The 15,857-nt window shown below is 54.6% G+C and overlaps 1 protein-coding gene across 3 annotated transcripts; it reads left to right on the top strand.

Moving 5' to 3' along the window:
- The first annotated feature begins 657 nt into the window (after positions 1-657).
- On the top strand, positions 658-15,189 carry Hnrnpl (heterogeneous nuclear ribonucleoprotein L). 3 transcript variants are annotated; one of them, XM_027430523.2, is made up of 13 exons: positions 658-787; positions 6,428-6,546; positions 6,952-7,189; positions 7,315-7,400; positions 8,133-8,229; positions 8,314-8,386; positions 11,534-11,605; positions 11,717-11,997; positions 12,984-13,105; positions 13,373-13,574; positions 14,183-14,240; positions 14,369-14,464; positions 14,804-14,862. In XM_027430523.2, exons 3-13 carry the CDS (start codon positions 6,965-6,967, stop codon positions 14,860-14,862), a joined length of 1,371 nt encoding a protein of 456 aa, XP_027286324.1. In that variant the 5' UTR covers positions 658-787; positions 6,428-6,546; positions 6,952-6,964. The 3 variants fall into 3 exon arrangements, with proteins under 3 accessions (XP_027286324.1, XP_027286325.1, XP_027286323.1); XM_027430524.2 differs by lacking the exon at positions 658-787 and adding an exon at positions 3,823-4,083; XM_027430522.2 differs by lacking the exon at positions 658-787 and adding an exon at positions 3,823-4,083 and having other exon boundaries at positions 11,534-11,997; positions 14,804-15,189.
- Positions 15,190-15,857: the final 668 nt, after the last annotated feature.

Raw genomic sequence — 15,857 nt, 5'->3', positions numbered from 1 at the left:
ATGCAGGAGCCATTATTAAAACTGCGTGTGGAGGCTTACCGGAATAGGAGTCAAAGGCCCTTAGATGAAAAGAAAAGGACTGGAGAGATGGATGAGCACTTGTTGCTCTTGCAGAGGACCAGGGTTCAATTCCCAGCACCCACACGTCAGCTCACAGCTGTAGCTAACTCCAGGCCCTGGGGATCCGAAGACAGCCCTCTTCTGACCTGGGCGGGCAGAGAGAATCAGCAGACTTGGGTAGGTGGGGATTTTCAAGAGCTGTGAGAGTCTGATGAGCTGCGTGTGTGTCTGCGTGTGTGTCTAGCTATACAGCCCAAGCTGTCCCGTCTCCGCTGGTTGGCTGGACCAGGCCATGGGGGGTCTAACTTGTGCTGCTCCCCACCGTTTCTCGGTGCTCTCCGATAAGCACACAGACATCACCCTGCATCGGTTCCCGATGTCACACACTCAGCAGCCGTGGCACCTTGGGGGGGGGCACCTCTGAGCCTGCTTACTCATTTGGACAACACACATGTCTCCTAAGCACGCAGCAAATGGGGGAAACTGCCACGTGAACCCCAAGCAACCGGGGCTCTCTTTCCGCGGAGCCAGAACGAACGCGGCAGCTCAACGTTCTTCCCATTCCGTTCCAGCTTCGCTACCTCCTCGGTTACCCCGCTCCCCCACCCCCACCGCCCCAGTGAAACGAGGTCGTGGTCCCTTTAAGGCCCGCCCCTCCCTCCCCCAAAACTTCCCAGTGTCTGCTCTTTTCGATCCCGGACGGCCGGCCAGGCTCGCCGCCGAGCTGGTAGGGGACAGGGCCGCGGGGTCGGGGAGGCCGTGGTGGTGGTGGTGGGGGGGGGGACCGGCGGGACGCACGTCGCCGCGCCGGCGGGAGGGGGCGGGGGACTGGTTGCGGGAGCAGCTCGCCCGGGCGCCAGGCGCTGCCCCGGGCTCGCACGGCCCGCGGGCGGCTCGCACTGGACTGGGGGTCCCGCCCGCCGAGCGCCGGGGGACGATCCGAGTGAGGGGCGTCCGGGCCGGTCGCGGGGGCGGGGGGAGGGGACCGCCCGCTCCCTCCCCACCGCCGCCTCTGACGTCACGGGGACCCGCCCTTCCGCGGAGCGGCCCGCCCCTCCGCCGCGCGTCACCCGCTGCGCCGTGGCGCCCCCCCCCCCTACGCCGGGAGAGCCGGCCTTGGAGTGGCTGTGTCCCGGGAACAGGGCGCGCGGGGGCGGGGGGGGGGGGTTCGTTTAGACCGTCAGACGCCTCCAAACTTTTTCTTTTCTTTTAACGGGGGAGAATCCCGGTGTAGCGCAGGGTGGCCCTGAACTCAGTCCAGGCGATCGGGGCTCTGACTTGAGAGCACTGGGATCAGAGGCTTGCAGCCGCCACGCCTGCTCAAAACTTCCCGACTCCGGGCTCCGTTCCCCGGCGCGCGCGCACGGGGGGGGGTCCTTCCGTTTCAGACTTGGTTCCACGAGGATCCCCACTTTGGGGCTCCCACTGCACTGCCCTGCAGGAAAGCTGCCCCGCACGGTTGGGGCGGCCTGTGAATCTCCCGCGACCGTGTGTGTGTGTGTGTGTGTGTGTGTGTGTGTGTGTGTGTGTGTGTGTGTGTGTGTGTAAATGCGCCCTGTCTGTATGGTGTGTGTGTGAAGACGCTGGGTGTGTGTGTGTAGATGCGCCCTGTCTGTATGGTGTGTGTGTGTGCGTGAAGATGCGCCCAGTGTGTGTGTGTGTGTGTGTGAAGATGCGCTCTGTCTGTATGTATGTGTGTGTGAAGATGAGCCCTGTGTGTGTGTGTGTGTGTGTGTGTGTGTGAAGACGCTGTGTGTGTGAAGATGCGCTCTGTCTGTGTGTATGTGTGTGTGTGTGAAGACGCTGTGTGTGTGTGTGTGAAGACGCTGTGTGTGAAGATGCGCTCTGTCTGTGTGTATGTGTGTGTGTGTGTGTGTGTGAAGACGCTGGGTGTGTGTGTCTGTGTGTGTGTAGATGCGCCCTGTCTGTATGGTGTGTGTGTGTGAAGATGCGCTCTGTATGGTGTGTGTATGTGAAGATGCGTCCTGTCTGTGCTAGGCAGGCGTTCCACCCGGAGCTACGTGTGTGTTGCTGGTGTGTGTGTGTGAAGATGAGCCCTGTGTGTGTGTGTGTGCGTGAAGATGCGTCCTGTCTGTGCTAGGCAGGCGTTCCACCCGGAGCTACGTGTGTGTTGCTGGTGTGTGTGTGTAAAGATGAGCCCTGTGTGTGTGTGTGTGTGTGTGCGTGAAGATGCGTCCTGTCTGTGCTAGGCAGGCGTTCCACCCGGAGCTACGTGTGTGTTGCTGGTGTGTGTGTGTGTGCAGATGCGCTCTGTCTGTGTGTATGTGTGTGTGAAGATGAGCCGTGTGTGTGTGTGTGTGTGTGTGTGTGTGAGAAGATGAGCCCTGTGTGTGTGTGTGTGTGTGTGCAGATGCGCTCTGTCTGTGTGTATGTGTGTGTGAAGATGAGCCGTGTGTGTGTGTGTGTGTGTGTGTGTGTGTGTGTGTGTGTGTGTGTGTGAAGATGCGTCCTGTCTGTGCTAGGCAGGCGTTCCACCCGGAGCTACGTTCCGTGGTCGGGGTCCTGGGTCAGTGCCTTCCCTGCCTGCTCCCCGAAGGGCTCCACAGGATCCGACGAGGAAGGAAGACCTTTCGTTCCCTTCCAGGCAGTCTCCACAAAGCGCTCCCAAGGACGCGGGGTGCTGTTGCCACGTGCGAGCCGAGTACCATGGCTGAACTTAGAGTGAACGACGGCGCCTGGCAGGTCCCAAGTCAGCTGGCAATCAGTGCTTTTGTAAGAAGTGCTCTTTTTAGCCGGGCGGCGGTGGTGGCGCACGCCTTTAATCCCAGCACCCGGGAGGCAGAGGCAGGCGGATCTCTGTGAGTTCGAGGCCAGCCTGGTCTCCAGAGTGAGTGCCAGGATAGGCTCCGAAGCTACACAGAGAAACCCTGTCTGGAAAAAAAAAAAGTGCTCAGATTTGGAGGTTCTTAAGAATAACAACCTCCAGACTGGGCGAAGGTGAAGTGGAAACCTATTAATGGGGTCATGACTGCAAACTGCTGTGTCGATCTAGATTCCCGGAGCTTGCAAACTGCTCTTGGCACGGGAAACGTCCCTCGGTCGCTTCCTTAGAGGCCCGGGAAAGTACAGTAGCGCATGCGTGCCCGGGCCCGTTCCTAGATTGCGCCAGAGAGCGCCTGCGAGCTCCCGGTTTTCACCAATCGGAGACGGTCAGTCGTCCTCTGGCCTCTGCCGAGAGGCTTTTCTTTCCCATCTCCATTGACCAATCGCGTGGTGACGTAGGAGACTGGCACCCGCGGGAACCATTGCAGGAGCACAGGAGGGAAGGAAGGCCCTTCTCGCGTCCCGGCGGAGTGGCGCGGGAAGGTAGTCGCTGTGACTGGGGGACGCAAGGATTTCACAGTGACCGATACGCCAGGAAACCAATCAGAGCGGGAAGGAGGCGGAGCTTCGGGGAGCCGCTTCCATTTGCTGCCTGTGGGAAGGCGGAGCCATGCCAAAGGGGGGGGAAAAAAAAAAAAAGAAAAGAAATCCGGCCTATCAAATCCGAGTTTATTTTAGGGAGGCGGAGCTTGACGGAATGAGTGGCGGGAAGCACCCGCCTATACGGAGTGCGACAGACGTGCGAGGGTGGGCTTGCCAGTAGAAGGGCATGGGCCCTGCCCAATGGGCGTGAGTCGTGCGGGGCCTTCCCCTCCCCCCACGGCAGGGCCAGTGGCTCCCCCTATCGGGTGGGGGCGGCGAGTGACGGGCGTGTCCCTCCCCCAATGAGAGGCGGGGGGAGGCGGGTTCTGCGCCGCCATGTCGCGGAGGCTGCTGCCCCGGGCGGAGAAGCGGCGTCGGCGGCTCGAGCAGAGGCAGCAGCCGGACGAGCAGCTGAGGCGGGCGGGAGCGATGGTGAAGATGGCGGCGGCGGGCGGCGGAGGCGGCGGTGGTCGCTATTACGGCGGCGGCAACGAGGGAGGCCGAGCCCCTAAACGGCTGAAGACGGAAAACGCCGGCGACCAGCACGGAGGCGGCGGCGGCGGCGGCGGATCCGGGGCGGCGGGCGGCGGCGGCGGGGTGAGGCCGGGGTTTTAGACTCCCGGAAGGAAGCGGAGGGGGGGGTGGCGGCAGCCTCCTAACTTTAAAGCTAGCTTATGGATTTATTTATATGGATTTATTTATTTATTTTCGCGGAGGAGGAGGGGGGCTGTGGGAGGACCCCCCTCCGCGCACGCGCCGCTGCAGCCCTCGCGCCTCCCGGCGGGGTGGGGGAGGGGCGGGCGTTGGGCAAACGGCGGGGTTTGCGCGAGGACAGGCGCGCCTGCGCGTGCGCGCACCCGGCCGCGGGGCTGCAGACGGGGGCGGAGACGGAGGCGGCCTCTGCGGGCGGCCCAGTGCGCAGGCGCCGCGGGCTGGCATGTGGGGGGCCCCCGGGCACGCGGCCGGGACTTTTTTTTTTTTTTTTCCTAGTCTGTGTCCTTCCCCCTCCCTCCACCCGGTGCGCAAGCGCGCTACTGTAACTCGATCTTGCGAGCGGGAACTGGGAACTGGGTGGGCGGTGGCTTGCTTGGACGGGGGGTCTGCAATCGCGGTGGCGTCTTTTGTCGCTCAAGTTGACTCGGTGCGACGGTGACCGCCAGGGTGTTGTTGCACCCTGGTGCGTGGCAAAACCGCAGACAGGTTGGCGAGAGGTGATAGCTAGTGGCTTTCACTGTTGGGCAGTGGAGCCGAGCTTAGCAGTCGCCGCCACTCACTCGGTTTGCTGCCGGTTTCCAGCAGAGGGGCAATCGTGAATTTAATTATAGTCTGGGCCTACGGCCCGTGCACGGAGGCCTCTGGCCCACCACTCGGTCTTGTAAAAGTCCACAGCCAGGGTGCAGTCTGCACTCTGCACTCTTTTAAAAGTGTTCGAGAAGTCCCCCTTCCGGACACGGTGGTGCAGGCTCAGCGCTCTGGAGGAGGAGGAGGCGGGGGCGCGGGGAATCTCTTTGAGTTTGAGGTCAGCCAACTGGTCTCTGCATAGTGAGTGCCAGGCCAGTGAGACCCCCCCCTTCTCAAACAATGCCCCCTTGTTCAGCTACATCTCGTGCTTGTCGGCATCTGCTAGCTTGGCCTCATTCGCATGTTAGGTCTCCTCGTGTGTTTGGAAGACCTTTTAGTTGAGACAGCTGGAGCCCATGGGGTGGAAGGAGAGAGTGCGGATTCCAAAGAGGAGTCCTCTTGAACATCTCGTGGGCGGTGTGGTGTGCCGTGATTTAAAAGCGGCGGGGGGGGGGGGGAGAGAGATGCCATGTAACAGGGTTTGGATGTGGGAAACCCCCATTTATTTATTTCCAGGATAGGGGTTTCTCTTTGTAGCTTTGGAGCCTATCCGGGCACTCGCTCTGGAGACCAGACTGGCCTTGAACTCACAGAGATCCTCCTGTCTCTGCCTCCCAAGTGCAGGGATTAAAGGCCTGCGCCACCACCGCCCGGGCAGGGCCCTTTTAAAAGAGAACTTAGTGAATATACACCTGTAGTTTTCTTAGTGGCGGCAGCTGGGGGTGTATCCTGTCAGGATCCCACGGGCAGGCCAGTACAGATGCGTGAATAAGTGTGTCTTGCCCGGCCCCTCACCCCCCCCCCCATAATTTAAACTTGGCTGTTCTCTGAGATGGATAGACTTTTGTAGAGTCCCTTACAGAACAAGAAGGAATAGGGCTAGGATTAACCAAACTCAGGACTGTGGGAGACAACCAAGCCTGGGTTAGAAACTGCCAGGAAGAGTGTGTCTTGTGTGGTTCACTCCTGAAAAAAGAGCCCAGTATCGTTCGTGGGCTTCTGGGCGTCTGCCTAGTGATCTTCAGACAGGAGCCTGGGTCCAGAGGCCAAGAGAGCAGCTTGTGTGTGTGTGCACTCGAGAAAGTGTGGAAAGACAGATCCCCTGAGGAGGAGCTGTGGTTTACGTGACAGGTTGGGATGGCAGTTCAGAGGGAAAGACCTTGGCCCTATTCTCTGTAGTTTGGCCTAGTCGGTATAAGACAGGAAGGGCATGTTGTACTGGAGCACTTGGTGTCGTGCCCTGACTGGAGCTGAAGGTGACTTGTGGGTAACAGTCTCTCTTCCCTAGATGATCACAGCTTGCCCAGCCAGGGAAAGTGCAGGGGAGCTAGAGCACACTGTGTTCTTCAGGCTAGCGGCAGCTGTTGGAGCTCTCCCCGTGGGTGTGGCCCCTTTCCAAGCCACTCTTCCTGGTGTCCCTTGATTGAGGAAAGAGACAGATTCCAGGAAGAATGCCAAATGTGAGGCTCTGGTTCTCCCTACTCTACCGTCAGCCTGCCTTAGAAAGAAGCCAGTGGGCAGATGGCGCCCACTCAAGCCTTTTCCCAAGGATGACGTTGGGTCAGGTGCCTCTTCTTACTCACTGTTCATCCTTTCTTAGGAGAGTTACGATGACCCCCACAAAACCCCTGCCTCCCCAGTTGTCCACATCAGGGGCCTGATTGACGGTGTGGTAGAAGCTGACCTTGTGGAAGCCCTGCAAGAATTTGGACCCATCAGGTATGTCTACTGAAGCCAGAGGTTAGGTCTCCTCAGCATTCTCATGTGTCCCTGGTATCTGGTCTGAGCAGTGTTCTACATTCTGGTCCTGGGTCTGGCTGGATCCTGTGGCTCCTCACAGAACTCACTCTTCAGGGTTTGAAGTTCAGTTCTTTATTCTCTCCATCCCCACCCCACACGTGTGGTCTCTCTAGTCAGAGCTGTTTATTCACCTAGTGCTGTGGATAAAACTACCTAGGTTCCTTCTCCCACAAAGTTGCCTAGACAGTGATTGATTAGCACTGTCTCCTGAAACAGGAGAGGGATCAGGAGAATGACTGTGGCTGGGGGTGTTGGAGTCAGTTCACAGAGAGGCTGACTTGTTCCCATCCCCCAAGAAGACTGAAGTCTGCCTTTCCTCTGCAGCTATGTGGTGGTGATGCCAAAGAAGAGGCAGGCGCTGGTAGAGTTTGAAGATGTGCTGGGGGCTTGTAATGCAGTGAACTACGCAGCAGACAACCAGATCTACATTGCTGGTCACCCTGCTTTTGTCAATTACTCTACAAGCCAGAAGATCTCCCGCCCTGGGGATTCGGATGACTCCCGGAGCGTCAACAGTGTGCTTCTGTTTACCATCCTGAACCCTATCTACTCCATAACCACGGTGCGTGCTGAAGGCACTCCTGTAGGCTGCCCGTGGGTGCTCCTTTCCCCTGTTGTCTCAGTTCCGCCCCCAAGCCGGCATGACATGCCAAGGCAACCTAATCTTGCCTGTTGTTGCTTTTATAGGATGTTCTTTACACTATCTGTAATCCTTGTGGCCCTGTCCAGAGAATTGTCATTTTTCGGAAGAATGGAGTCCAGGCTATGGTGGAATATCCTTTTCTGGGAAACTGGTGTTCTTTGGTCTGGGAGATCTCTCAGGGCTTGATAGAGAATTCATGCCATATAACACAGCAAATGCCTTTGCATAGACAATTACGTGGAAGACTGAACAGGGAGCCATATACTACAAGTCTTGGAACAGTCCATGAGGTTTGTGTAGCAGCAGGTGATATGAAGAGGGTGCTGTTTCATCCACGTGGTGTGGCCCCCCCTGGAGTAGTGAGCGTGGGGCTTCATGCATCTGCATACATGAGAGCACTCACTCATGTCCACAGTCCTTGTGTGAGGTGACTGGTTGGTATTGTGTGTAGAGGGGGCTTAGATAAGGAGAAATCTGAAGACTGAAGAACTGCAGGATGACTTCAAAGGGGAGGAAGAGAGGGTTTTGATAAAAGATGGCTTGTTAGAGCCTTCTTGGCTAGGGTGCAGTGAGAAGCCACCTTTAAAAACAGGCAGAGTGTATGTAGATTTCAGAGACCAGATGGGGCAGCTGTCAGACCATGGCTCCGGTGACTGGGATAAGAGTACAGATCACAGAGAACCCTGCTTCCTGGGGGCAGTCCCTGGTGCGTTACAAAGGCTTTTGCTTTTGCCTGAGGTTATAGGTGGTGCTCATAATCTTTGGGTGCGGTCTGGTCCTTGTTTATTTATTTATTTGTTTATTTGGCAATGTAACACCTTTTCCAAAGCTCCACGGTGTTGGCTTCCTTAAGTTCTCTCACATTTGATTCCGTGCAAAGTGCCCAGCGGGCCAAGGCCTCACTTAATGGGGCGGATATCTATTCTGGCTGTTGCACTCTGAAGATCGAGTATGCGAAGGTGAGCCTGGCAAGTGACTGCCTGATGTTAGGGGCCTGGTGAGATAAGGTATGGCCAGTCTTAAACTTTGTCTTGTCCTTGCAGCCTACCCGTTTAAATGTGTTCAAGAATGATCAAGATACTTGGGACTACACAAACCCCAACCTCAGTGGACAAGGTAATCCTGATGGCTCCTTTGTTCTAAACATACTGCCTTGCCTCTTCACTGGACTAGTGCACTTCATAGACCTGGGCTCAGGGTTATGTAATGCCATTGGGCTCCCTGTGGACATGGGAGGGCCTTGGGTCAGTTCTGTCCCCTGAATCTGCTGAAGGGGCAGAGTTGAAGCTGAGGCTTGGGCGGGGTGGGAGCAGGGTATCACTGAGGAGGAGGCATGGCAAGTGGACAGAAATCGGGAGTAGCTCTGTAGGATTTTGTTGCCTTCTTCATTCTAGAACCTGGTTAGGGTTGCTTGAGTCGTCATTCCCTGGAGGGTGAGCAGTGGTTCTCTCTCTCTCTCTCTACTGTATGAGGGGTCTGATGGTAGGGGTGTGGAGGAGGGGGTTTGAAGTAGAGCCTCCAAGCCTTGTAGAGGTCAGACACTTGGATGAGACCAGGATAGACATTACTGAACTAATTTGTAGAGGGGACTCAGCTTCTCTTCAGGGGTCCATAGAGACAACCCCCTTTCTAGAATTGTCAAAAATGGTTTGCTTTGGGTAAGTGGGAGAGGTGAAGGATTATCTTTGAAAAACATCGTCGCCCCCTCTGAAAATCAGCAAGATGGACCACCTCTTGGTCTGATAACGTCGGACTAGGCCTTGGGCTGTGGGAGGAGGCTGGTGGCTGACATTGCAGAGGCTCTGGGAGGCCACAGACTCACCCCCTACACTTGTAGGTGGGCCTGTCTTGCTTGCTTTGCAGCTGAGAACCAGTGGGCAGGGTGGGCTAGACTCTCCCAAGGACCCTCAGAATTGGCCCTCTGGGCCTGGCTGCTCCCTCCAAAAGGCAAAGGCAAATTATGACCAAGTGAATGTCCCCGAGCGGGCAATGGCATTACATGACTGCTGACAGAAACATGGCAACCAACCACTTCTTCTCCAAGGAACACAAATAGAAGATGTGCAGACCGGCAGGGGCTAGTAGCAGGGGCTGGCTGTACATTGCTTTTGATGCCTCTCAGCTTTGGCTGCCCCAAGCCTGGGGCCCAAAAAAAACAAACAAAAAAAAACAAACAAAAAAAAAAAAACAAGGGCTGATGAGGTAACCTGGAGTGAGGGCGGAGCTTCACCACCCCCTCAGGAACCACACTTCAGCGGCTCTGCCTCTGCACATTGCGCACCAACACACAGGGCACAAAACCACTAGTTCTTCCTGGAGAACAGAACATGCAGCCTCCACCACGTCCCCAGAAACAGCCGCAGATTGAGCTCACTACATCAAGAACACCACACCGCGCTCCAAGGAACAGCTACAAGCACAGAGACAGAGGCAGACAGAGACAAAGAAAGAGACGCAACATGGCAGCAGACACTGCTTTTTTATTAAACATTAAAAGTCAAAATCCAAGCAAACTTGAACCCAAGAATGTACACAGAAGTAGGAAACACAGAGCAGAGCTCACCCAGCCAGCCAGCGGTGCTCTTTTCGGAGAACGATTCGATTCATTCCATGGGCCTCCAAGACAAAATAGGATCCTCTCTCCATTCCTCGCCATGTGGGTTTTGTTTTTAAGTCCTTTGGTTTGGGGAGGGCCTTGTTTTCCTTTGTGTTTTGATTTTTTTTTTCCTGCAGTCACCGGCTGCCAGCACAGTCTGCACCAACTGGAGATCAGAAATAAAAAAATTTAACCACAACAACAAAAAAAAAAAAAATCAAAAAACAGACCTAAAATCAAAACAGCTCAGAGGCACACAGTTACCTGCTGGTGGGTAACCAGGCGTGCTACCAAGGCCAAAGTCCAAGCATAGTGGGGCCACTGGCACACTTCATACCAGGAGACACGCACACGGAGCGCTACACAGCCAGAAGCCCCGCACTGCAGCACACAGTGTGAGGAGAGGACAACACGGAGGGACACTACCCACTCCACACACCTTCACTTCCATTTTCTGGTATCTTCTGAGGACAGAACATCTGTGAGCCAATTTTGATTTAACCAAAACATTGACTTTTAAAACGATTCTTTAAAGAAAAATGTAGCGGATGTGTACCGTGACTTGTATTTATGACTGTAAAACCATGTGATGCAGGGTCGCAGTGTATGTTTGATGGGACGCCATCTTTCAGAACTGTGCTAACTCACTGTTGAAGCGTCCAATGGTAAGAGAAAAATACAGATTTGTTTTTTTGTGACAAATGGACATTGTACTCTGTACTTCTGCTGTAAGTAGCCCTTTTCCATCTTTGAAATGACTGTTAAAAAAAAGCAAACCCAGCCAGGGTGGCAGGAAAGGGCAGTGGTTTCAAGTTCTGGGTCTTGGTGCCACCCAGACCTGGGCTGAGGTTCTAGCTCAGCTCCCGATTTGCAAGTGTCTTAACTGCTCAGTGAAAAAGTAACTGCTCTGATGTCTTACCTGTAAGATGGGGCTAGGAAATGAGTGCCTACCTCATAGGGTTGTTGTGAGGAATTGGAGAAGCTGTGATGTCTGTAAAGTGCTTACCAGTGTCTGTCACTTAAGCGCTGAGCTAATGGTTAACAACTACAGCTGGGGCGGGAGGGGCTCTGCGCCTTTGTTGGGTCTGAGAATGTCGATGCCTTGTACCTAACTGCTCTTTCAAACTGATTGTGCTGTTGCCCTGCCTGACAGCTCCTACAGTCCCTCTGGGACTGGGTGGGATGTGGAGGGGGGTGGCTGGTTAAAAATGGGGCCTGGAGTGAGGTCCTGTGCTCCCAGAATCTAGAGGCTTCTGGGCTGTTTGACTTCATTCTATCTATCTTGGGTTCCTTATTTGTTGCCCTTAATTTTTCTCCCTTCATTGGGAATTACTTTATAAAACACTCTTCCCTCCGTATTACACCACACTATAGTTCCCTGGGACCTGGGCCTGCCCCTGCCTGTTCTGTACTAACCAGGGCAAGGGAGAGTTAAGTAATCCCAGAAGCTGGCCTCCTTAGCAGAGAAAGGAGGCAGGGATCCCAACTTGAAGGCCTGGGCTTCACGCCCTGACTCTCAGGTCATAGGAAGGAGGCCCCGGCAAGCAGCCCTTGTAAGGAAAGGGTTTGCAGCCGTGCTCCCAGGAGCTCTTTGAGATTGGCTTCTAGTCAGGAGTGGGGGGATTCTTTCTTGAGTTCTCTGCCTAACGCTTTTTTTCAATCTACAGGTGACCCTGGCAGTAATCCCAACAAACGCCAGCGGCAGCCCCCTCTCCTAGGAGATCATCCCGCTGAATATGGTGAGGGCAGGGGGTTCCCCTCCGTGGACTCCCGTGGCTCATGTGCCCCTGCCCGTCGTCCGCCGCGAAAATTCTCACCCGTCCTCCCTCTCTTTCCTTCCCACCCCCCAGGAGGGCCCCATGGTGGGTACCACAGCCATTACCATGATGAGGGCTACGGGCCCCCCCCACCTCACTACGAAGGGAGAAGGATGGGCCCACCTGTGGGGGGTCACCGTCGGGGCCCAAGTCGCTATGGCCCCCAGTATGGTCATCCCCCACCCCCTCCCCCACCACCCGACTATGGCCCCCACGCTGACAGCCCTGTGCTCATGGTCTATGGCTTGGATCAATCTAAGATGAACTGTGATCGCGTCTTCAATGTCTTCTGCTTGTATGGCAATGTGGAGAAGGTGAGCTGCTTTCCTTGAAGAGCTGAAGGATGGAGGGGAGCGAGGGGACGGAGGAGAGTGAGCTGTGTCCTGTGTAGTAGTTGGTGATTCCTGCAGCACAGACAGCCTGCTTCATGAGTTTGACTTCCCATAGTAAAGAGCCCGGAGCCTCGTCTATCTTAGAGTGTTGGACTTCGTGCCAAGTGCACAGATAGATGTACACATAAAGATGGTTATGTCAGAATTGCCTCTGGACAGACAGCTCCAGGTAATCTAGTCATCCAGGCCTTTGTGCGCGCTCTGCTGGGAAGTTGACTCCACCTGGTGGCTGAGGTTTCTTAACAAACTCAGTCCAGGAGTGTAGCCCTGGGCTTGGTCCAGCTAATAATAAGAGTCAAAGCAGCCTGGTGTGGTGATGCGCACCCGGGACCCTAGACTCGGGAGACTGGGCCACAAATGTGACCGTCTCAACACAGTGAAGCTTGGCGGATTGGTGCACTTCCTGTGAAGTTGTTTGTGTGGGGTTCCCCCCCACACACACACCCCACTGTAGTTGGGAAGGACAGGTTAAATACTCTTTTATATGGAAGCAGGACCTGGCTGGATAGCCTGGCTTCAGAGCCTTTCTTCTGTCCAGTATGGACTACTGTAGTCTGTAAGGTGGTTTAGGAGGCCCAGGCTTCCAATGCCAGCACTTGAAATTTCTTTCTTTTGATACTGTGATGGATACATGCCATGCCATAGTGAAGACATGCTTTCTCATTCTGCACACTTTATTTGCTATTTGCCTCATAGGGCAGCTCTGCAGTGGAAATGGCATTGCCGGGGCTCTGCTGCCTACTTTGGATTGAGCTCATGCCTAGGCCAGACCTGCCTTGGGGTGGTTCTGATCCCCATTCACATGTGAGGAAAGGAAGTCTAGGGCCAGAGCAGGAGTTAGCTTCTGACTTTACTGGGGAGAGGACCCTGGCAGCTGGACACTGCTAAATTGTACCTCTTCTCCCAAGGTGAAATTTATGAAAAGCAAGCCGGGGGCCGCCATGGTGGAGATGGCTGATGGCTATGCTGTGGACCGAGCCATTACTCACCTTAACAACAACTTCATGTTCGGGCAGAAGATGAATGTCTGGTAGGTGCTGTCTGTCATCCCCGGCAGGGCAGGTTGAAGGGGAGCCGTTGGGGCAGGGATGTAGGCCAAGTTCTGATTGAGATCAAGGTGCTTGCACAGGCGTAGGAGTCATGTTTCTGCTTCCTTGTGAAGCCCTGGGAGAAAGTGGGGTGGCCTCACCTCAGCTGTGCAGTAGTGAGTTAAAGCACCCGCAGTGTTACACCGACATGGGACCAGCTGAGCTTCTAGCAGGCCCAAGAGGACAAAGACTTCCCTTTCTTTCCTCAGTGTTTCCAAGCAACCAGCCATTATGCCCGGCCAGTCTTACGGGCTAGAAGACGGGTCCTGCAGTTACAAAGACTTCAGCGAGTCAAGGAACAATCGGTTCTCCACCCCAGAGCAGGCAGCTAAGAACCGCATCCAGCACCCTAGTAATGTGCTGCACTTCTTCAATGCTCCCCTGGAGGTGACTGAGGAGAACTTTTTTGAGGTAGGTGTGTGGCACAGTCCTTGAGTTAGGCTCATTCTGTTCTATAAGTAATCTGTGAATTCCTAATGCCACTCACAGGGTCCTGGGTTTGGGGACACAGCAAAAGACCAAAACAGGGCTCGTAGCTGGAGCGTGTGAGAGCAGAGGCCTTTTTGACAGACACAGTGCAGCGTTGTGCCTGTCCACTGCTCTAGCACATCTCAGACAAGCAGTAATGGCTGGTGATTGGCCAAGGGTGGAATCAGAACACAGGTCATCAGGCCTTGGGGCATCTAGATGACTCTACAAGGTGAAGTTTTGGAGAGCCTGGTCAGTGGGAGAGAGGAGACAGGAGAGGCTCACGGATGCTGCCCAGCAATTGAGCAACTCATTTAATGTCACTCACACCCACCAGGCTGCCGGGATGGGAGTTGAGAAGCAGTTTCCCCTCTGTGCTGCCTCATTGAGAGGTTATTTCTAACTTCGAGTTGTACGATGATAGGGTACCTTAACGTTTGTGATCACAGCTGTCTTTAGAAACAGCACACTAGGCTGACCTGGTCACCTGAAGGAAGGTTCCTAGCGGCAGTCCTTGGTTTCTGAATTCCTTTCTCACCTTTCTGCCTCAGATCTGCGATGAGCTGGGAGTGAAGCGGCCAACCTCTGTGAAAGTATTTTCAGGCAAAAGTGAGTCATATCATGTTCCTCCCTTTTGCCTCTGGGGGGTGGGGTGGTTGCTGGGAAGGGAGGAGCCTGGCAGCTCACCTTCTGCTGGCTCAGCCTAAGCCTGCTGCCGTCTCTTGCTTTTTACTCAGGCGAGCGCAGTTCCTCTGGGCTGTTGGAGTGGGACTCTAAGAGCGATGCCCTGGAGACCCTGGGCTTCCTGAACCATTATCAGATGAAGAACCCAAGTGAGTGTCTGTGTGTCCTGCAGAATCCCCCTAGTGGCCTGATGCTTGTCTGGCTGTGTGCCAGAGCCATCCTTCTGCCCGCAAGATAGGACCCTAGAGATTGCCTTTGTCGCAGACACAGGCAGATGGGACTTGGTCACCAGGAGAGCAGTCTGATGACATTCTCCTGGGAAGCCAGCCAGGCTGTTTGGTTCCACCCACCTGAGAGCTTGGGCGCCCTGGATGGTGATGAGTTAGATCCCTGTAATTGACCTGCAGAAGAGGGTGTGTGGGTGTGGATTGGGATGATTGGCCGGGAGCTGCAGAGGCCCAGCTTGACACCTGTCCTCTTGTTCACAGATGGCCCGTACCCGTACACTCTGAAGTTGTGCTTCTCCACCGCACAGCACGCCTCCTAATTAGATGCTGGGAAGAGCACATCTGAGCAGGAAAATGTCTTTTTTCCTTTATGCTGTTGGTTTTCTTTGGTTTTGTTCTGTTTTGATTTATTTTTGCAGTTCTTGTTTCCTTTTTAAATGCTAGGTCAGTAGAGGCTTAACCACAACGGAAATGCTGGAACTCTGGAGGGGGGGAGGGGAACTGGTATCTCCCAAGAATAACCTTCACTTTTTAAGATAACTGTATGTGTGATTTTTTTTCCCCTGTTCATATATTTGTGCTGCCCATGTATCTTGGCACATTTGAATAAAATGGTTTGGAAAATAAAACTCTTTGCTGGGACTGCAGGGTGGGCTGTCTGCTTTCCTCTCTCCTACACAGTTTTCTGAAGGGCGGTGGACTCAGGATGGACACTAATAAATAGTGGCATTCTTGAAGGGCACTGCCCAAGCAAGTTCATTTTAGTTCAGGTAGTCATTGAAAAAGTGGAATTAGCCACTAGTGGAAGACTCGGCTAAAGGTTCTTGCTGGCAAGCCTGACTTGACTTGAGTTCAATCCCAGGTAGAAGAAAAACTCACAGCAGTTCCACAGGTGGTGCAGGCTGTATGCACAAGCACATACATGTTCCATGGGTGTAATTAAAAACAAAGCGGTGGTGGTGCACACCATTCATCCCTGGCCTACAGGGTGGGTGCCAGGACAGCCAGGGATGCACAGAGAAACCCTGCCCAGGACTCAAGAATAGGTGACTTGAGGCTAGTCAGGACAATGACACTGCCACATGAGACAAGTTGCAAAACTTGTACAGGAAGACCCACAAAATGGACCATACCTAAACACCTGCATCTTTGTGAGTACAAGACAAAACTAGATTAAGAAAAAAAACTTGTATTACCCCACCCCAATAAGGAATTTTTTCTCTTGTACCCCTGGCTGGCCTGGAACTCGGAGAGGGCTGGCTTCGGCCTGATTTAGAGGTGTGCTCCACCACTGCTCGGTCTTTATATTTCTATT

The sequence above is a fragment of the Cricetulus griseus genome, chromosome 9 (assembly GCF_003668045.3).
Source record: "Cricetulus griseus strain 17A/GY chromosome 9, alternate assembly CriGri-PICRH-1.0, whole genome shotgun sequence".
Lineage (NCBI taxonomy): Eukaryota > Metazoa > Chordata > Mammalia > Rodentia > Cricetidae > Cricetulus > Cricetulus griseus.
The sequence above is the reverse complement of the archived record's forward strand: the minus strand, read 5'-3'. Positions and strand labels throughout refer to the sequence as shown.

What these genes read in the sequence shown, in the direction of transcription:
- Hnrnpl (XM_027430522.2), top strand. Translation starts at nt 3,823, where the DNA reads ATGTCGCGGAGGCTGCTGCCCCGGGCGGAGAAGCGGCGTCGGCGGCTC. An exon ending in GGAGTCCAGGCTATGGTGGA is followed by an intron (nt 7,401 to 8,132) that starts ATATCCTTTTCT and finishes AAGTTCTCTCAC; the next exon opens with ATTTGATTCCGTGCAAAGTG. An exon ending in CTGAGGAGAACTTTTTTGAG is followed by an intron (nt 13,575 to 14,182) that starts GTAGGTGTGTGG and finishes TTTCTGCCTCAG; the next exon opens with ATCTGCGATGAGCTGGGAGT.